At 37.5% G+C, this 23,309-nt stretch overlaps 1 protein-coding gene across 1 annotated transcript; it reads right to left on the reverse strand.

Annotated features, from left to right (window-relative positions):
• Positions 1-14,910: 14,910 nt before the first annotated feature.
• LOC130998629 (uncharacterized) lies at positions 14,911-15,691 on the reverse strand. Its single transcript, XM_057924040.1, has 2 exons — positions 15,307-15,691; positions 14,911-15,260 (listed from the first exon to the last, which is right to left on the reverse strand). The coding sequence occupies exons 1-2, from the start codon at positions 15,689-15,691 to the stop codon at positions 14,911-14,913; spliced, it is 735 nt and encodes a 244-aa protein (XP_057780023.1).
• Positions 15,692-23,309: the final 7,618 nt, after the last annotated feature.

A 23,309-nucleotide genomic window follows, 5' to 3' on the forward strand; every position in this document is an offset into this window, starting at 1 on the left:
TTAATCCCCAAATTCTGCAGAATATGAACACCTAAATCAATTTAATATTTCAATTTAATGCTACAGAATTTGGAGGATGTCACCCTCGACCAAAATGATATGAATCATATGATGAAACTTTTCAATTTTGACGTATGAGAATGTTAATTTTTTTGTAAAAGTTTTCATTTTTGTACTTTTAACCAAATTTATCCTCGATTTGTCGAAGCTCATATATGATATTTAGGGTGAGTTCTATATATACACTTTCAATAAAACATTTTAGATGGATTATGGTTAAGATATGATATTTAGGGTGAGTTCTATATTGATCATTAGCCTCAATTTGTGGTAAATTTGAAGGTGCACATGTACGGCTGCAGAACGAGTCGGGTCTAGCCGAATATTAGTTAATTTGAGTTCGTTTCATTTAAATATTCAAGTATTTGAGTCTATTTGTTGAGCGTGATTTGAGTTTTTATTTTATTGATTGAGCTTGGTTCGTCACTTAATTATCAAGTTCGAGTGCAGTTCAAAATACGCTCGTGTGATACTTGATAATATTATATTCAAGTTTGGCTCGTCTAATATTCATATAAATGATGTTTGAGTTTGTTAAAAGCTCGTTAAAGGCTAAAAAAAATATTCAAATTATGTTCTTAATCAACATATTGCTCAGAGCTCGAGTTTGGCTTGTTTGAATGCTCAATTCAAGCAAATGTGTTGAACATTTTCGCAAGCCCAACAAGCCTCTCTGTCTTGGCTCGAACTCAGGTCGATAAGATTATTGAGCACAAGCTCAACATATTTACTATCGAATCGAGTTCCAAATAAACTTTTTGTCAAGTCGAGCCTCGCACTACAAGAAAAAGCGGTCGTAACGACCGAAAAATCGGTCGTTGGACCCTAGAAAACGGTCGTTAAAATGGTTAACGACCGTTACTGGTGATCGCCATTTCAATCGTCGTCCAGCTTTGTAACGACCGTTTATTTCGGTCATTGAAATTAACGACCGTTTTTTTTTAACGATCGTTTTTTGGGTCTTTAATAGCTCTGGACCGTCGTCAAACGGTGACATCGCGGGAAGGTTAACGACTGTTTTCTCGGTCGTTAACTAACGATCGAATGGAGACGGTCGTTGACTTCGCTGAAGGTATAACGACCGTTTGTGTTCGGTCGTTAGGTAACAACCGAAAAAACGATCGTTGATTTCAGTTTTTACGGTTGACGGCTACTGGAGTTAACGACCGAAAAAACGGCCGTTAGTCTCCGTTATACCTCTAATGACCGTATTTTCGATCGTTGTTTTTTTAATTAATTAATTAATTTTTTTTCTCAATTTTTATATTTCCTGTTTTCCAATTATATAACAATATAAATCAAACTAATCAAAAATAGCCATCAAATAGTATTAACTAGAAAGTCATCAAACTAAGTTCACAAGTTCAGAAATTCAGTATTCATAGTGACAAGTCATGAAATAAAGTGTACATCAAAAGAGAGTATAGATAATCAAAGGTCTGGGTGAGTCGCATCCGAGGCATTAGAGCTATCCGGTGGTCGATATGATCACATGAGCATCACAATCTATGCCTGCATCTGCGCGATAACCTTGTTCCAAGCCTCCTCATTTCGTCTGCTCTGCTCTAACTCATCCCTCAATGTAGAGAGCTCAGCCTGAGAAGCAACACCGGGGGAAAACTGGGAGGTACTGGTGGACTGCGTGCTCGTGCCGGTGTCATGGGAAGAAATTGAAGGAATATTAAATTGAATTAATACTCAACTTGCCCAAAGATCGTCTCTTGGATTATCTTAATCCACTATACATCGATTAAACTTAGCATGCTCCTATGAATTTAAGTGTTGCACGTTGATGTTAGAATCACTTACTTGTGAATTGAACGCAGAGGCTGTTGACAATCGAATTGAAATACTCCAGTTCTGACCTTCTGAACTGTATCTCGCTCAATTCCCAACGTTGGATGGACAACGATCGTTGAGAACTCCCAACAGTTTTCGCCCTCACAGTGATCGGCGCCCCCTCTCTCTTTGCTCTCTAATATCCTAATTTTTGTGTGTCTTATTCTGAGAGCATATATCTGTATTTATAGATAAAACACAGACCTAGGGCCTTAATAACTGTGTTGGCCGAAAATTACCATTACTAGGCTCAGGAGACTTTGGGCCAGTTCAGGGATCAAATACAAGGAATAAAGATGGGCCTCAAATGAATTAATTCTTATGATCAGCCCAGACCATAATTAATTCATAAATATTAATTCATTCCACTACAGAATCAATATTGACTTACCCCTTTATTTCCGAAGATGAGTCGAGGCTTGTATTTAGACTTATTTGACCTCCGTATTTAAAATATCCGACATCCATTAATTAATTAAAGCTCTTACAGCTTATATTAATTAATCTCTTTGTAATCCTTAAGCAGTACCACTCAATCCTTATTATTGCGTCTGAACATAATCAACCTGCAGGGTTTAACGCAATAAACCTTTTGAGCTCCTTAAGGGGATGTCATTATCATGTACCGGATACGGTTACTAGTACAAATTACCAAATATCATATATTAACCGCTATCACCCAAGATACAAAGTACTCAAGTTAATATGTAACTCTCACCCATAGTAAATCAAAGTGATACACGAATCAATATATATATTTGAAACCTTATTAGTATTAAGATCTTATTAAGTCACCGAAATCTTGATTCTTCACTTATGTCAGACAGAAGAATACATCGCACCGTGATCCTATCAATACGTTACGATGTACCAGTATAAATAAGTAGTCAAGACAAACTACTTCCATCTATACTGCAGCATAAGCCAACGACTCGTCCTAGAGTCATCTCGGCTGTGATCAGTTTATATCTCTTAAGATTATTCCAATTATATGGTCTTCTGTGATCTACAACACACCATATAACCTACTTATATAGAGATAAAATGACATACATATGCAATCATGAACACAATCAGATAGGAGATTAAATAGTGAACTTAGGAAACATTGTATACAAGCATAAAACGTTCTTGCTTTCAGTATACAAATCCAACATAAATAATGACCTTCGACATCCTCATACCTAATCCCATGACGTGCCCTATCAAATCAGGAGTGACGACCTCTCGGAAGACATGATCCACGTCCTCGGGCGTGACCACCCCCTATATCTCACGCAGCTCTGCCAATCGTCTCTCGACCTCCAACTACAATACCAAAAAAGTTAGAATAATTGTAAAATATATTATTCAAACAAAACAAATTAAATATAGTAAATTAACATCATACCCCGTGCTGCACAGGTCGTCCAACGATATAGACTCCATTCTTATAATGGATCCGACGAAAAGTAGCCCAAGTCGCCCCGTCAAGAGGGATATTGCTCTCCCGAGCCTTCAAAAACACATTAAAGTAAAATTAACAATATAATAGACATAAAAACTATAACTAAAATAATCTAAAGTAGTTACCAGATGCTTAGCATGATCAAGAGCACTACGCGACCCTCCATGATGGATAGCCATCCCCGTACCTGGACCGCATGGCTCTGAGTGTGATAACACTCATGTTTCCATGGTTTTTAATGTTCGTATAATGTTAATTTTGTAGGAAATTGAGTGTTGGATGGTTATTTTGTGCTAAAATTGCTTTATCTTGTGAAATATGTTACTTGTTCGTACATTGATGATTTTTACAGAAATATGAAGTTCAAATTTGGACCAATAGTCTTAATGAAAGTTGTAGTTCATCTCGATACGAGTTCGTAGGTGTAAACGGATCGTGAATCGGAATTCGGACGAGGAAGATATGGCCAAAACAAGAAAGTCACGCGCAGCCGTGAATAGTGCCCGACGGAAATTTTTGAATTTTCAGGATTTTGCGGGATTTTTGGATTTTATCAGTATTTTCGAGCGATGTACTGTATTTATCTCCTGTGCCTATATATAGGTCCTTTTTCCTGACCTAATAGACACATCTCTTTACCTCATTTTCTCATCTTTTCATATTTTCAGTTCCCAACTTTATTTTTTAGTTCTCAACTTTAGTTTTTCAGTTTTATAGCTTTAGATTTCTATTGCTTTCCAGTTTTTAGAGCTTGGATCGGAATTCTGCAAGGATTGAAGATTCAAGATTGTTCATTAGTTTTATTTAGAGTTTTATTTAATTGAGTTCTTTCAATTGTGTTCTTATTAATTATGTTTATGCTTTCTTTTATTATGTCTGGCTAGTTTCGTTTAGCTAATTCTAGGGTTTGTAAATAGTTGATTAAATTTATGTAGTTAATTTGTTAATACTTGTGTGCCTTCCAGTTTATGATTCATAATTCTTAGTGCTTGATTTCTTGTGAATTATCTGATCAATGGTTTGCATGTTTAGCTATTCGGTTTGAGACCTAGCGGAGATAACTGTTTAGCGGATTCAGGAATGTATGATATGATTTTAACCTTGAGACCTAGCAGAGATAGGTGGATCATAGGGAGCTATTCTTATGCGCTTTTGGGAGTTAATAGATTTTCTTGAGACCTAGCGGAGATAGAAAATATGCTAATCTACGATCGTTGCTGCTCTAGTGAGAGTAATTGATTAATTAAGTGATCTATTATCATAACTAGATTAAACTGGTACATAGGATTAATAAATTAATTGTGTAGATTTAGTTAATGAACTTACCACTCTAGGATCAGTTGTCTTTCTTTATTTGATTTAGATATTTACTTTGTTTATTCTTTTGTTTACATTTTTTTGAGTAATTCAGCCTCTATTTTTCTGTTGCCTGTCTACTTTTTTTGTTTGTTTAGGAGATAGCTAGAGTGATTTCGATATTTCAATCCCTGTGGAGACGATATTTTTACTTGCTATTTAGTATTACAATTGCACCGTGTTAGTTGCAGTTTAGTTGCTAAATAAATTAGTGATCAGAGCAGTGATTCCTGGACGCTTGAGCAGACCTTGCCTGAATCTCGGGTAATGCCCAATAAGCCCTCCAAGCAGCCTTAACTTCAGGGTGAAGAGCATCAATCTTTTTGTTCCACAAGGTATGGATCTTTTTGCACGTGGAGATATAATCTTTATATGCCACTCGAGCCTCCTTAACCCACGCCTTCTTAACTTGCTCCCTGGTATATTTAGTTTTATCCCAACAAAATACTTTCTATTTAAAAATATTGCAAATAAGAGTAAAATTAGTATTTGTGAGTGTTAATTTAGAAGACCACATAATTATATATAAGATGATCCTACCTCAAACTCATTGAAATACAAGTAGTTCATCTCCTCAGTCAAATTCTTCCAATTCGTGCCACTTGCATATGGCATACCTTGGAAGCTATTAGTTGCCCTAGCCCGAATAGGCCCACTCGGCCTCAAAATACTTAAATATTTGAAATTAAGATTAGAATTAATGTATATTAAAATTTGAAGTAAATTGATACATTATGAAACGTACCCACTCGTGAAATGCACCCATGTCCGCCCATCCTCAGCAACATTGTACGAAGGAGTCAGGGTCACCTCCCGATCATCGGTCGAATGACCCTGATAGTTGTGTTTTAGTTGTTTAGATTCGTGTTGTTTGCCGTGGATTTTAAATGATATTACCTAAGTTTGTGGTACTTTGGCGCAGGAATTTCATGGATGGAGAATAGAAGTTCGTAGATGCTGGGAGATGATGAAAGTCGAGTTCTTGATGGAGATGGATGATTTTGAAGAGGAGATTAGAGATCGGGCTTGGATTAATTATTCTACATTTAATTAGGCTCAAAACTCATGCTTTTATTATATTTTGAAGAGGGCCGAAAAGCCCAAGGTTTGCTAGGGATCGGCTACTTAGACTATCTTTATCAATAACCTTAACAACCCAATCTTTTAATAAAAAAATAATTTCTCTCTCTTCTACATCTACAATTTATAATTTATTTAAATTCTACAACCTTTACACTTTATCAATAACCCATCACAAATTAAATATTTTTTTTCTTTTCATATTATTTATTATCATATTTTTTTAATAATACAATGCCAAGTGGCATCTATTTATTGAATGAAAATGGTTATCCCCAAGGTTGGTCTGCAATTTGCAGACTCAACCGGTCGTTCACTTTCCATTTTTTTAATCATTCTTTTTGATTTAGAATATTTATTTTATTCCACGACCGGTTGTCCGGTTATTAATGAAGTTAGCCTTAGGGATTTAATCCCTTGAATTTGATTATTCACACATAGCCGCCACCTTTTATTCCAAGACATGAGATTTGAGATTTGACTTTAGTTTTGTTACATAGCTTTTAGTCTTTAGTTTAAAGATAGTAGATTTCGAGAATTAGCTTTTGGAGAGATTAGAGGTTGACTTTTAAATTGAAGAATTGGCAGACTTCGAGTTTCCTCAATTGAAGATTGGTTTGGTTGTTTTTGTTAGTTATTTTCGCTTATTGCATGTTCAATTATTTTATGTTTGTTTTAATTTATTTGATTGTTCTTAGTTTAATTATGAGTAGCTAAATCTTTAATTCGGCGAGAATAATGAAGTATTGATTTAATAATCTGTGAGACGTAATTGAGCTTACAATTGATTCATGTTGATTCCGATTTATTCCTTGTGTTTAAAGATAATTCTGATTTTATTTAAGCCCGATCAACTTAGATTTAATTGGATTAAAGTCAATCGGGTCTTGCCAATCCGTAATTGTTGGAATATGGCTGATTAGTGATAAAGCTACCATGTTCATAGTAGGGATAAATTGGTAGACGAATTATTACTTGCATTATTGAGTAATTTGTCTAAATCGGTTTCCTTCATCTTAATGCTATTAGAATATTAAATCTAGATCTGGCGTCTCCAACTAGGTTATATTTTAATAAGTGAAATAAGCAGGTCTGACGTCTCCAGCTATTTATCGACACAATAAGTAGAAATTGTGGTACGTCCGTTGCGTTCACGGTATCCTATAACTGGTTGGTTGATAGGGATTAATTTATCTTTGCGTCGATGAACAAATTTATTAAACTAGTATGGATTTATTTGAGCTGAGTTACTTTTCATTGATTATTTTCTAGAGTTATTTTTGTTGATTTGTTTGTTTTCTTAGTTAATTAATATTTCTCTCAAATTAAGGCGTGGTGACTACACCGATTATAGATCTCTAGGAATTTGATTGCGATTACTCCGTTCTCTATGGTTCGACCCTACTTGCTACTATATTATTCTAATTCTTAGCTATTGCAGGAATTATTTGGTGGTATACGACGTCCACCAGACCCAAACCGGAGGGAGTAGAAGTAGACATCTATATGAAAATTCGAAGTAATTAATACATTAGTTTCATTGTTTATTGTTGACCACATTAAATACTTAAATTGACAAATATATTTACTCAATCAAAATCAGTATTTGAAGAGTCGAGGGATTCTAAGAAATTTAGTTGTCATCTTTCCAAATGGTCTTCCAATATACTTGAAGATAGACAACATGTCAGGGTGCACATCAACACCACTAGATGGCCCACTACCTTCAAAGTTTCGAGGTACATTTCGTTGCTTTGTCTTAACATGATCTTCAAAGTAATAAGAACATAATGTTGTACCTCTTCCACAAGGTATTCATTTGTAATTGATCCTTCAACTTTGGCTTTGTTTTTAACCGTTTTCTTCAACTTTCCCAAGTACCTCTCAAATGGATACATCCATCTATATTGCACGGGGCCTATCATCAAGGCCTCATCGGCCAAGTGAATTGGAAGATGCTCCATAGAGTCGAAGAAACTTTGAGGGAAGATTCTTTCCAACTTACAGAGAATGACAGGAATGTTTTTTTGCATCTGAAGAAGATTGTCAACTTGAATGGAAGATGATGTCAAATCTTTGAAAAAGAGACAAAGATCTGTGATTGCTTTCCACACATTGACTGAGAGAAGTTCTTTTAATGCGACCGACAATACTCGTTGCATCATCACGTGACAATCATGACTCTTCATACCAAACATTTGAAGTGTACTCAAGTTGACACATCTATCCAACGAGGATACATAGCCATCATGAAATCTAAGCCCTTCAATCCACTTAAGTAAGATTCTTTTCTCATCATTATCAAGCATATAACATGCTTTAGGGTACTTTCCTGTTTGTCCATTGGCTTGTAACTCGGGTCTGCGACAGAACCGATTCAATTCTTCACGAGATTTGCCTGTATCCTTTGTTTTGCCTTCAGTGTTCATAATGGTGTTGAACAAATTATCAAAGACGTTATTTTCAATGTGCATAACATCAAGATTATGACGTATAAGCAATGAACTCCAATACGGCAAATCCTAAAATATACTTTTTTTCCTCCAACCAAATTCATAAGGTCTTTGTCGTTTAGATATCCGTAATCTAGTCTCTTCAACTGTTAATTCTATTACTTTTTTTTTATGCCCAATCCCTCAATCTCAGCCAACACCTTATGCCCAGTTTTTGTTTGTGGATGACCTTTTATTACTTGAGAATTTTTTATAAACGCATTTTTGTTGCATCAAAAAGGATGATCGGTGGGTAAGAACCTCCTATGATAGTCAAACCAGGATTCTTTACCACTCAAAGGTAATCGAAAAGAATCTGTATCATCAAGACAACGTGAACATGCCAATCTACCAGCTGTACTCCAACCAGAAAGCATGGAATAGTCGGGAAGTCACAAATTGTCCATAAAAGTGCATCATGCATTTGGAAATTATTCTTCAATGATATGTCATACGTTTGGACACCGACTTCCCAAAGATGAGATAGCTCAGCAATTAGCGGTTGAAGAAAAACATCAATCATATCCTTTGGATTGTGTGACCCAAGGACAAAAGCAGTGAGAAATATGTGTTGTTCTCTCATGCACATCCAAGAAGGAAAATTGTATGGGGTAAGTAGGATTGGCCATGAGGAATATTGCTTTCCAAAATTGTTAAATGGCGAGAATCCGTCAGTACAAAGCCTCAATCTTACATTTTTGACTTCAGCCGCAAAATTAGGAAATGTATTGTCGAAATGTTTCCATGCAGGTAAGTCTGCAGTGTGTCTCATCACACCATCATTAATTGATGTAGTATGCCATCACATATCAGCTGATGTTTCTTTAGATGCATATAACCTTTGCAATCTTGAGGTGATTGGAAAGTAATGCATCTGACTGACTGCAACTAGGCGTCGTTGGCGACTACCACTAGGACCAGAAGATTCTTTATAATGTTTTGCATCGCAAAACTTACACTCATTCCCCTCCCCCAAAAAAACATACAATTTTTGCGACAACAATCAATCTTTTCAACTGGCAAACCCATCCCACGAAGCAATTTCTTTGCACTGTAGAAATCTCTTGTAACTAAATTATCACCGGGAACTATTTCCTTAATCAACTCCAAAATCTGATCTAAACATCGCTCTGACATATTATTCTCAGATTTTAAACTTATCAATCGAGCTACAAGAGATAGTTGGGTATGAGCTTTACAGCCAAGCCACGACTCTCTATCTGTCGCCTTTAACATATCATATAAATGTTGGTATGTTGGGTTTGGAGGTTCTTCAATTAAATTATCGACATTGTGAAATTGAGTTGTTGCTACATTCATCACCATCGTCTCATAACGATTTACTTCTCTATCTTGTTCAATGGTTACAACTCGCCTAGCAACATCAGGGACTTGCACTAACACTTCACCATGCATCGTCCATATATGATATCTAGGGATGAAAAGTGAACCCTCACAGTCATTGGAGTATCAAATTTTTTGTTCTTACATTTCTTGCACAGGCATTTGATTTTATTTCCAATCATTAAGTCTGGTCGAGAAAGTGCATAATGGATAAATACTTCAAATCCATCCATGAACTCCTCTGTTAGACTACCTTGAGCATAACGCCTATACATCCGCCCTGATCTTAACTCATGTTCCAAATTCCTGCATTCATTTATTAATAAGAATTTAGTTTAAAAAATAGATTTCAATTAAGGATTTGATTTTAAGAACTCAAATTTCACGAATAGATGAAGTTTAATGTTTAATTAATGATTTCATTTTGAGAATTCAAATTTTAAGAATAGATGAAGGTTAATATTTGAATGATAGATGTAGATTACGATTTGAAGAAGATGAAGATTAGGATTTAACGGAGGATGAAGATTGACATTTGAAGAAGGATGAAGATTAGGATTCGAAGAATGATAATTCAGGATTGGAATTTCAATACAACAACAAAACCAGGGCGGTAGTCATTGCTACCGCCTCCGCCCCCCCCCCCCCACCTCCAATATATTATGCATGTAGGAACCATATTATGACATATGATTCACGTGCCCGTGATCCATTCAGGTTATCAAACGAATACATACAAAAATCAACGTGCCTATTACAAGAGAATAAGATCTTACCTGCAAATCCGGCTATAAGAGACTCCAAAGTGAATTTTCCGACTTGTTTTCCAAGGCAATACTTGACATTGGATGGAAACAAGCTTCAAGTCCTCTCCACCTCTAGGAATGTCTCTCTCTCTCTCTCTCTCTCTCTCTGTGTGTGTTCTCACAGAATTCTTTCTTTTTTAGTTTTGCGTGAATACAGAAGTAATTAGGTTTTAGGGTTCTCTTATTATTTATACTAGATATTAATCATACCTAAATAGTAAATCCCTAAACTTAGTTAAACCAAACCAAGTCCAAAGGCCTAAGAGATGTAGAGGGGACGCCCCCTATGGAATACAACCTTTATTGGGCCAAGCGGGGATCTACTAGCTTGAAGGGATCTACTAGCTTGAATAAAGTATGGCCTTCCAGTGCTCGATTTTCTTATTCAGCCCATAACAAAATCGAGACATAAGTATTGATTTATTCCACTAGAAAATTAATACTGAATTACCTCTTTATTCTTTAGGTGAGTCGAGGCTAGTATTAGACTTAATTAATCTCCATATTTAAGATATCCAATATCCATTAATTAATTAATTCCTCTAACGATCAATTAATTAATTAATCAGTCGTTTAATAATAAACGACATCTCGAGTGCTACCACTTAAACTTATTATCATATTGGAACTAATTCCACCTACAGGGTTTAATACGATAAACTTATTAAGTTCCTCGAGAGGATATTATCATCCTATTATTAGCAGGACACAAATCCTTATTGCAATATAATCACATGTCAAATAATAATTGCTATCACCCAAAGTATAGAGTATATTGAGCTTCAATAGAACTCTCACCCTTGATAAATCAAAGCAATAGTCAATTAATTATTCTCACCGATTAATCCAATTAAGGTTAAGACTATTTAACTCACAGAGATCTTGATTCTTAATTAGTAAGAATTCATCTCATTGTGATCATGTTCAATACACAAGTGTACTAGCATAAATAAATAGTCAAGACAAACTATTTATCCATTTATGTTACAGTTTAAACTAACAACTTGTCCATGGTTACCTTGATTGTGAACTCAATTTATATCTCAACTTTGTCCGATTATATAATCTTCTATGATCTACAACACACCATATAATCTATAGTATGAGATAAATTGGACTATAATAGGATTATGCAATAACAATATTTCAGATAGAAGAATCGCAGTGAACTAAGAAATCAATGTATACAAGCATAAAAGTCTTGCTTTCAGTATACAACCCTTCAATTCCCCCACTTATACTAAAGCAAACTTTTAGTATACAATGTGACTGATAAATTGATAAGATCCTCTTGGTATTACAAAATATCTCCCATTTATACTAAAGTTTAATTTAGTATAGGGAGGTCACGAACTCCAAGGCCTTCAACATGCTTGTTGAACACCGCACCAGGAAGACTCTTCATGAAGGGATCAGCCAGATTATCAACTCCCGCAATATGCATCAAAGCTACATCACCATGCTTGACCACAAATCGAATGTAATGATACTTGCCATCAATGTGTTTCATGGATTGATGACATCTTGAATCCTTGCTATTCGCAATTGCAACCTCGTTATCACAATAAATTGTGATGCACTTTGGCAAACTAGGAATCACATCAATCTCAATTAGAAGTTCCTGAGCTATACAACCTCTTTAGCAGCTTCACAAGCAGCTACATACTCGGCTTCCATGGTGGATAGTGGATTACATTTCTGCTTTACACTTCTCCACACAATGGCTCCACCTCCAAACGTAAACACATAGCCAGTAGTAGACTACCTCTTATCTTTATCACCTTGATAATCGATGTTCACATACCCTACCGGTGTCAGATCATTAGACTGGTAAACTAGCGCATACTCCTTAGTCAGTTTAAGGTACTTCAGTATGTGCTTTACAGTAGTCCAATGAGCTTGACCTAGATTCGCCTGATATCTTGCTACAATGCCAACGGCAAAACAGATATTAGGCCTGGTACACTGCATCGCATATATGAGAATTCCCACAACTGAAGCATAGGGAACTATCTTCATGCTCGCTATCTCTTCAGGAGTTGTGGGACACAATGCCTTAGATAGCGGAACACCATGTTTGAAAGGTAGAAAACCTTTCTTGGCATTCTGCATACTGAACCGCGCCAATACAGTATCAATGTAGGTTGTTTGAGACAAACTCAACATTCTCTTAGATCGGTCACGACCGATCTTTATTCTAAGAATATATGTTGTCTCTCCCAAATTCTTCATTTGAAACTGTTGGGATAACCACTCCTTAATGCCAGACAATACATTCACATTATCGCTAATGAGAAGTATGTCGTTCACATAGAGTATGAGGAATACCAAACTCCCATCGTTGACACATTGCTCAAAACCATAAGTTTTGATCACGTCATCAAAACGTTTGTTCCAGGATCGTGAAGCTTGCTTGAGTCCATAAATGGACTTCTTAAGCTTCCACACTAGATGCTCTTCACCTTCCTTGATGAACCCTTCTGGTTGTAGCATATAGATAGCTCTATCTTCCTCAAGATACTCATTCAAGAATGCGGTCTTGACATCCATTTACCACACCGCAAGGTTCATATGGGCAGCCATGGCCAAGAGAGCTCGAATAGACTTAAGCATGGCTACTGGCGAAAAAGTTTCCTCATAATCGATACCAGGTCGTTGAGTATAACCCTTCGCCACTAGTCTCGCTTTGAAGGCCGTAACCTTCCCATCCGATCCTCTCTTACGTTTATATACCCATTTGCAACCAATGGCCTTTCGACCCACAGGAAGCAAACATTTCTCGTATACATCCACGGCAGTTATGGATTCATATTCAGAAACCATACATGCTTCACATTCAAGAGCATCTGGATCTGCTAGTGCTTCTAAGTAAGTCTAGGGATCTTCTTCGACAAGCCCATCGTCAACCAAATCCGCAGATTTGTTGACAAACGCATATCGACTGAGCGGTTTGCCCTTTGTTGCCCTCTCACTACGATGTAGCACTATTGCAGATTCAATATCGACAGCCTGTGTTTTTTCTGATGAGACTTGTGGTACTACATCTTGCACAATTGGCTGAGTTGATTGACTTGTCGTGCCAATCTCTTTGACCTCACCAAGGACGATTTCGCTCCTACTTTTGTCGTTATTTACATAGTCCTCTTCCAAGAATCTTGCGTTAGTGCTAATAACAAATTTCTGATCCTTAGGACAATAAAAATAACCACATTTCGTTCATCTAGGATATCCTATAAACAGCTTTACTTTAGTTCTAGAGCTCAACTTATCGGTATCCTTGTTCAGCACGTGTGCTAGACTACCCCAAACCCGAATGTGGTTAAGAGAAGGCTTGCGCCCTGACCACAACTCAGATGGGGTCTTTGCGACCACCTTAGAAGGCACTAAGTTAAGAATGTGACCAGCTGTTTCCAAGGCATATCCCCAAAACGGAATAGGTAAAGTAGCGAAACTCATCATTGAACGAACCATTTCTAGAAAAGTTCTATTTCTTCTCTCTACCACACCATTCTGTTGGGGTGTACCCGGTGTAGTCAACTGAGATATAATCCCAGATTCTAACAAGTATGCTCTAAACTCGTTACTGAGTTATTCGCCACCGCGGTCAGATCGCAATGACTTGATACTTTTACCTTGTCATTTTTCTACTTGCGCCTTGAATGTTTGAAACTTGTCAAAGCATTCTGACTTGTAGCGTAACAAGTAAATGTACCCGTACCTTGAGTAATCGTCAATGAAAGTGACAAAGTACTCGTACCCTCCATGAGCTTGAGTGGACATAGGTCCGCTCAAGTCATAGTGAACCACTTCTAACACTTCTTTGGCCCTATACCCCTTGGCCTTGAAAGGCCGAGTCATCATCTTTTCCTCTATGCAGGATTCGCAGACTGGGATTGGTTCTACTTGGAGAGACTCCAAGATACCATCGGTAACCAGTCTTTGGATCCTCCTTAGATTGATGTGACCCAATCTTAGGTGCTAAAAAAGAGTTTGGTTTTCTAGAGAAGAAACATTTCTCTTCTTTTGGTTTGTAGTCAAAGTATAAGAAGATGAAGAATAATCGAATGGACATATAAAAGTATAAAGAGAATTAGTTGTACTTTTAAATAAAACTTGACCATCTTTAATGAATGCTGCACTGTCTTCTAAAAGAATAGAATATCCAAACTTGCGTAATTGAATGGTAGAAATCAAGTTTTTCCGAAAACCCGGAACATAAAGTACATCCCTCAAAACCAAAACATGTCCATCAATTAATAAATTCACATCTCCAATTGAAACAACATACAAGCTTAGTTCATTTCCCATGGAGAGTGCCAACTCGCCTCTACTCAGCTCTCTTGTCCATAGGAACCCCTGCAAGGTGTAACAAACATGATCAGTTGCACCCGAGTCAACAACCCATTGTTAGGAAGATCTCGAAACCGAGTATGTTTCCGTTACTAAAGCAGTAGACATACCTTAAGCTTTCTTCATCAAGGGACAGTCAGATTTCCAATGTCCTACTTGCTGACACTTGAAGCATTTTTCTTTCCCCTACGCCTACAGACGTGCCTAGCTTATTGCACCCACTTTTTGCTTGGCCTTTCTTGCCATAGAGCCCTTTCTGCTTCTTCCAACCTTTCAGTGCAAAGCTAGGACCTTTATCAGTAGCCAGAGCTTGTGGTCTCTTTCCCATAACCCCCTCGGCTGTAACCAACTCATTGAGCAGTTCATTTAAAGTGAACTTTTTCTTGCCCATGACTGCATTGAGATGAAAGTTCTCATAGGATTTGGACAGAGTGTGGAGGATCATATCAACCTTAGTATCATACGCGATACTTCCACCAAGCACATCTAGCTCATTAAAATGATTAATCATTTCGAGCACATGCTCGCGCACAGGAAGAACCCTCCGTCATCTTTGAAGACATGAGTTTCCTCATAAGTTCAAAACGGATTGACCGGTCCGATTCCCCAAAGAGCTCCTCGAGGTTTTTCATTATTGCAGCTGCAATCTCCTTTGATTGATGATACAGCTGCAACGCGGAAGACATAGTGGTCATCATGTAGGTTTTCGCCATACTATTCGCCCTATGCCACCGCTTGTGAACCTCCCTTTGCTCCTCGGAAGACCGAGCAGTTAGGTTCGCAGGAGCTGGAGTAGTAAGCACAAACTTATACTCTTTCGCGTCTAGGACAAATCCCAAATTGCGCTTCCATTCCAAAAAATTTGGACCGGTAAGCGGCTTAGCAGATAAAATATTCAACAACGGAGTAACAGTCATATCTGAAATATAAACAAACAAGCGCACATCAGAAAACACGTTAGTGCATAAAGATTCGTAACAAGAATATTGTAACCTTTTTCTAAAATAATATTTTTCAAACCTCCGTTAGCCCAATCGAATTACACGCAAGCCATGTTCGTTTGGACATTTACGTGCTCCTCGTTTGACCAGACACCCAGTCTTTGATCTCATTCCCTTGTCAACTAACCTTTTGACAAAATGGGACCAATAAACGGACCTAACTAGACCACGCAACTTCAAGAAGGGACTTCGTTGGAGAGTTGTACTTGAAATTAACATCTAAGCTATGACCACAGTTTAGTCAACTTTATGACTATCTTTTATTTTAACCCTTCCTAGAATAATCTATGAAAACTAATCCGTGCAAGCCACATTCATGTGGACGTTTACACGAAAAGCTCCCACTATTCACAAGGTTAAAATAATTACTTTAATCTTTCCTAGAATAACTTGCAGGAATTAATACATGCAAGTCACGATAGTGTGAACGTTTACATGCAAAACTCCCACTTATTCACAAGATTAAAGCATTTTTAATTTAGAAGTTTAACTGACAAAAGCTGCAAATTGAGAACGAGTGCAAGCCACGTTCGTGTGGACGTTCACACCAATTATCAATCTATTTCATCTTAAACCAACCGTGGAGTTCTATATCAATTAAAAAAATTGAATTATTCGCTTAGTCTTTTACTTCAAAAGGTTTGCAAGGTAAATCACGTTGACATAGAAAACCTAAGCATGCAATTCTAGAACACATGTAATAAAACATGCTCGCTTGGAATTCTAAAATGTGCTTAGTGAAAACGTGATAACACCTAACATAATTTTGTATGCGCATTTAAAACAAATAACGCAAATAAAAATGTTAGGTCCGGAGGGTCTCGAATAGGTGTATAGAGGGGGGAGGGAATACACCTATAAGCTATTTTTCAAAAGCAAGATCTCAATATAGAGATCAAAAGCGAAACTACAAACACAAACTCAGACACCTGTTTACTGAAAGGAGTTTTGACCAAAACAGGGTTGATGACTGATACTGAAAGACTCTTCAGTAAGGAGTTATCAGTTAAGTCACAAGAACTTAACTGATGCACGTAAGGCTTCAGTCGAGTTTGATAAACAGAGATGTTATAAATCTCACTGACTATCAGAAGATTGGTCAGTCAGACTGATAACACACGCAACGGAAATCTTTTATTTCGCAATAGCCTTTTGAGTTGAGCACGTTGTTAGTCTTAAGTTTCTCTTTGCAATTAATCAGTTTTCAGTTTATGAAAGGAAGAGCACAAGTAAGAAACTAAAAACTGAAAGCTGTAAATAACACAGAGATTTTTACGTAGTTCGAAAAATACTTTCTACATCCATGGTCGGTTGATCAGACCAACAACTTCACTCTGTAAGTGCTTATGGGTGCACTACAAACCGATGCTAGTGCTTACGGGTGCACAACAAACCGAACTGTGTGCTTGCGGATGCACACAATCGAAACAACTGAAGATCCAATCTTCAGTACCAACACACCTTGGATTTCTCACTCCTAGCACGAACTTGCACTAGGACCTCACGGAGACAGAGTACCTTCCTGACTCATTTGCAACTCAAACACTCGATTCTATCGGTCGAAGGGAGGTTCGAAATCTTGCCAACTAAACTTCAAAGAACAAGTTCTTTGGAGTTAGCTTGACCTAGACTTTGGGTAAACAAGGTTTGCCTAAGGTCTAAGACAATTTATGTAATCAGCAGTGACTGATTTTTGGCTTTGGAATTCTCTTCTTCGATTCAAGCTTTGGAGATCTTAATCTTTTGGCTGAGAAATAATTTTGGCAGAGTTTCAGCTTATGTTGTTGAATCGGTGAAGATTGAAGTGATCATCCAGCGCTATTTATAGGAGAAGTCTTGAATAGATCCGTTGACGAAGAAGGTCTTCAAGATTTCTTCCGTTAGAGAGTAATTTGAACTTGGGCTGAGGCTTCAATCTTCGAGGTTCCTTGTTTGGTGAGAACGGTTATGTTGAAGAGCAGGAGATGCGACGTCTCTGATAAAGTAGTCACCAAATAGGAATGATCTCTGCAGAGAAAGGACGATCCTGAGATCTCTGCATTTAATGCAGCTGTACTTTTTGGAGTACGTGGCTTCCTTTGAACGTTGGAGGTTCAGTCCGAGGAAGAATGTTTAACTGATACTTGACTTTAGTATCAGTCCTCTGATTCCACGTGGCACGCATTAAGTAATCAGTTCAAGACTGATTCTTCGACTGATACTTCAGTCGGCAACTTCAGTCTTCAGTCTTCAGCCCTTCGTTCTTCAGTCTTCAGAACAACAACTAAACTAGAAAAAGAACTCTAACACTTAAGTTCGAACAGTTCTGGACTATTACAAACAAGGCCTACGGATTTTGGTATCATCAAAACAAGGATTAGGATATTCCATTAAGTTCCCAACAAAAAACATGCTCTAAAACACCTTAACGGTGATTAAATCCACGACATGCTATCAACGACAAATATAAACGAAAAATTGTCGTCTTATCGTGGAGACTGGAACTTGTTCGTCCCTGCCTATTTTATTACAAATTAATAAAATAAACGAAAGAGAAACTAATCTATTACAAAAAAATCTCTTCGTCTTTTGGTACCTCTCGTCATCTTCGAAAAACTCCCACTTCGCTCACGGGGGTCAACGCTGCACAAGGCATCGCTCCCATAACTGGCATCTAGGGTTACCACGCCTTAAAAAAATGAGCGCCCCCTTAGCCACGAAACAACACAGCAGCATCGTGCCAAAATGAATGCTGCCGCCGCGACCACCCACGTATGCGATGCACACGTTGTCGCCGTGAAGCGTCGTCTCTCGCCCACACACTACTCCGACCGAATTTGTAGTTGGATTGAACACCATAGACGCCGGAGCAAAAGCTCCAACAAATCGGATTCCATTCATTCATCAACCATGCCACGGCTGAACACGAGTAGGTGGAAAAGAGGCGTCGCTAACTGCTGTTTCACCGCTGCCACCCTCATCTTTTTCGGTGCGATCATAAAGCTTTCTCGACCCGTACAAACGAAAGTACGAATACAACGGAAAATTATATTAACCACAGATTTTTTTTTGTGGTGCAAAAAATGGCCAAAACGGCAAAATCAAAAACAATAAGAGCATCCCACGATAAAACGACGAAATAGGTTATAAACGATAAACCTTATTGATTTTACTATTCGTTTATCTGATAGATCCGGAATTCTGGAACCAACGGCTCTGATACCAACTGTAGGAACCATATTATGACATATGATTCACGTGCCCGTGATCCATTCCGATTATCAAACGAATACATACAAAAATCAACGTGCCTATTACAAGAGAATAAGATCTTACTTGCAAATCCGACTATAAGAGACTCCAGAGTGAATCTTCCGACTTGTTTCCCACAGCAAGACTTGACGTTGGATGGCAACGAGCTCTAAGTCCTCTCCACCTCTAGGAATGCGTCTCCCCCTCTCTCTCTCTCTGTTCTCACAGAATTCTCTCTTTTCTGATTTTGTGTGAATAGAGAAGTAATTAGATTTTATGGTTCTCTTATTATTTATACTAGGTATTAATCATACCTAAATAATAAACCCATAAACTTAATTAAACCAAACCAACCCCAAAGGCCTAAGAGATGGAGAGGGGACGCCCCCTATGGAATACAGCCTTTATTGGGCCAAGCGGAGATCTACTAGCTTGAATAAAGTTTGGCCTCCCGGTGCTTGATTTTCTTATTCAGCCCAGAACAAAATCGAGACATAAGTATTAATTTATTCTACTAGAAAATTAATACTGAATTACCTCTTTATTCTTTAGGTGAGTCGGGGCTAGTATTAGACTTAATTAATCCCCGTGTTTAAGATATCCAATATCCATTAATTAATTAATTCATCTGACGATCAATTAATTAATTAATCAGTCGTTTAATAATAAACGACATCTCGAGTGCTACCACTTAAACTTATTATCGTATTGGAACTAATTCCACCTGCAGGGTTTAATACGATAAACTTATTAAGTTCCTTAAGAGAATATTATCATCCTGTTATTAGCAGGACACAGATCCTTATTGCAATATAATCACATGTCAAATCATAATTACTATCTCCCAAACTATCGAGTATATTGAGCTTCAATAGAACTCTCACCCTTGATAAATCAAAGCAATGCTCAATTAATTATTCACACCGATTAATCCAATTAAGGTTAAGACTATTTAAGTCACAGAGATCTTGATTCTTAATTAGTCAGAATATAAGAATTCGTCTTACTGTGATCTTGTTCAATACACAAGTGTACTAGCATAAATAAATTGTCAAGACAAACTATTTATCCATTTATGCTACAGTCTAAACCAGCAACTCGTCCATGGTTACCTCGATTGTGAACTCAATTTATATCTCAACTTTGTCTGATTATATGATCTTCTGTGATCTAACCTATTAATATCCTAAGATTAATTTAACTAAGTTCTTCAAACCAACCTAGTAATTACCAATTATATTCATGCTTAACATAAATTCACAAAATTATCATGCATAATTAGATACCATAAGTTAATTCATAATTATCATGCATAATTAGATATCATAAGTCAATTATCTAATAAATCATGCATAATTAACACATAAATTATCATGCAAAATTATCATATAAATTCATGCTTAACCTAACCTAATTAATCTAACATACATTCATAAGCTAACATAATTTAACCTTTAATTCCTAAATTAAACTACAAAATAGCATATATTAAAAAACTAACCGGAAATAGCAAATTCCGGCAAGGGCAGAGGCGGTCCGGCGAGGGCAGGGGCAGTCCGGCGATAAGAGTGGCTGGGAATTAAAGGAAACTACTTAAATGTATTAAAAAAAACACACACACACACACCAAGAACACTTATCGCCTGCGGCAGCGGGTGTCCAGCGGCGGCGAGGGCGGGTCGGCAGTAAGGGGCGGGACGAACGGCAACAGGCAGGCGACGGTTGGCGGACGACAGCAGGCGGGCGCGGACAGCAACCGCGGTGGGTGGACGGCAGTGGCGGGGGCGGAGAAACAACGTCGTGGGCGTCGGTAAAGGTGGCCGTTCGTCGGGGACGGCGCAAGCAGTGGAGGGGACAGAGGGACGGCGGGAATTGACGGCAAATTGGTAAATCGGCGGCAGGGGCGGAGAAATCGACGGAGGGGAGGAAGAAGAAAATGGGGGGAAAAAGAGAAACACTAAGTATAACCCGCAATTGCAACGACCGAAATTCAACTTAACAACCGATATTTTGGTCGTTAAATTTTTTACATTTATTATTATTTCCTCAGAATTTTAACGACCAAAAAAATCGGTCGTTATTGTAACAGCCCGGCTTCAAACTTGACGGCTGTCCCCACAAACCAACAGAGTCTTTTCTAACGTGTTTTGTCCTCACTTGCACGCTCCCCGAGAAACTTTCCAGGGGGTCACCCATCCCAGAATTGCTCCAAGCCAAGCACGCTTAACCTTGGAGTTTCTTCCACGTTGGCACCAGAAAAGAAGATGCATCTTGTTGATATGAGTAGCACCTATCAAATCATTTAAGCTCTTCTCGAATATGCAGTCTCATACTTGCATATTCTCGGAATCTCTCTCGTTCGGGTGTGTGCAGGTTCATCCCTATGCCCCTCCGTTTGGAAGTTTTAATCGGAGCCGCTTCTTATCCGTGCCTCTTTTGCACCGACGATCACTCCTCACTTCGTCCCCGAGCGTCACAGTTATATATAATAAATTATTATTATTATTATTATTATTATTATTATTATTATTATTATTATTATTATTATTATTATTATTATTATTATTATTATTATTATTATTTCAATACTAACGACCGTTTATAACGGTCGTTAAGATAAAATTAAATAAAAATAAATAAAACTTTAACGACCGAATTTTGGTCATAATAACTGTCGTTAAATGTTAACGACCGATATTTTCGGTCGTTACTTCTAAAAAAATTAAACACAAAAAAAATACTACGATCATTAAAGTTTAAAATTCGGTCGTTATCGTCGCTTTTTTAGCGACCGAAAAATTCGGTCGTTAAATTCGGTCGCAGGAGCTGTATTTTCTTGTAGTGTCGAATTGCTTGCGCATAGTGACGTGGAGTAAATCCGGAACCAAGCATTGTCCTTTTCAGGACTGATTCTATAATTATTGATATTGTAATTATAATGAAGATAGGGGACCCAAGCTTATGAATTTTATCGTTATTAATAATTCATATATTTTTAACAGCGGTGATACCAAAACACGAGACCAAGCATGGGGAAAAAAAGTTCTCATTTAAATAAAGGACAACCTCGACAACAGAGGCGAGAAAAAAGAGCAATCATTAACGAACACATTCATCCCTGAGGTGTCAGGGCGGGCCAGTGATATTTCACACAAAATACGTGGTTCGAAATCAATAGCCTTGAGGCATAAGTGAACAAAATAGTTAGTTTTTAGTCGAATTTAATTAGATTTACAAATATTGTGATCAACTCATGTTGTGTACGTGAGATATTGAGAAAGATCATTTTGCCATGGTACTTTGAGCACTATAAATAGGGGATCAGATATGTGTATATTGTAAAACTATGCTCGCTCAATAGACTGAAATTCTATTTTTGCTACTCATTGTCTTCGGGTGTTTTTCGTTGTTTGTGGGATTCAAAGGCTTATAGCTTATTTGTTCCTCTCCTCCTTCATCATTTTCGACACCTAGTTAACAATTTTCTCACGATTTTATGGGTTTTGGGGATTAATAATTCATGACTTCATAGGTAACTATGTTAATTTACAACTCTATGTGTGCATATGGCGGCATGCTCCGATGTATCCCGATTTCACTACGTATGATGCCATTTCACATGGATATGTAATTTTTCTCTCTCCTACAAATTACAGAAAATATATAATCACTCTTAAAAATTCAGACCTAATAGAATATATTAATAAGATTCGAATTTAATACATTTGTACTAAAAAAATGTCTACTTTAATATTAGTCCGTCCTAAAGAGACAAATTTCTGAATATTAGTATTTGGTACGAAACTTTCGTATCTACATGGTTTTACATGAGAAAAGTACCCCACTAAGATGTAGGCATAAATTTGTTTCCCATGAAAGCATGTAGCCGTGCATATATACACTTAGGGGGGGTGTATTCGTTTAGGACTTTAATAGATTTCTGCACTTTTAAAATCTGGGTGTATTCGTTCAAGACTTTTAAAAGTCTGTGAAAATCTAAAGGTATTTAAAAATCTATGGACTTTAAAATTGGAATGACTTTCATTGATTTCGTTCAAAAAATACACATGAACAAATCAGACCACAGACCACGAGAATTCGGAATTCTTCAGATTATCCAGCGCTCGTTGGGTTCCAGCGGACGTGGCTCAAAAAGCCGGCGCAGGCTGGCACTCAACGGTCGATGCTCACAAAGCCAGTGATGACTGGGCCCTAGCGGCCACTTGGAGAAGCCAGCGATCCCTGGGCACTAGCGGTCGCTGGGCCCAGCGACATCTTTATAAATAGTAGCTTAGTCGTGTTC

Source organism: Salvia miltiorrhiza, chromosome 8 (assembly GCF_028751815.1).
Source record: "Salvia miltiorrhiza cultivar Shanhuang (shh) chromosome 8, IMPLAD_Smil_shh, whole genome shotgun sequence".
Taxonomy (NCBI): Eukaryota; Viridiplantae; Streptophyta; class Magnoliopsida; order Lamiales; family Lamiaceae; genus Salvia; species Salvia miltiorrhiza.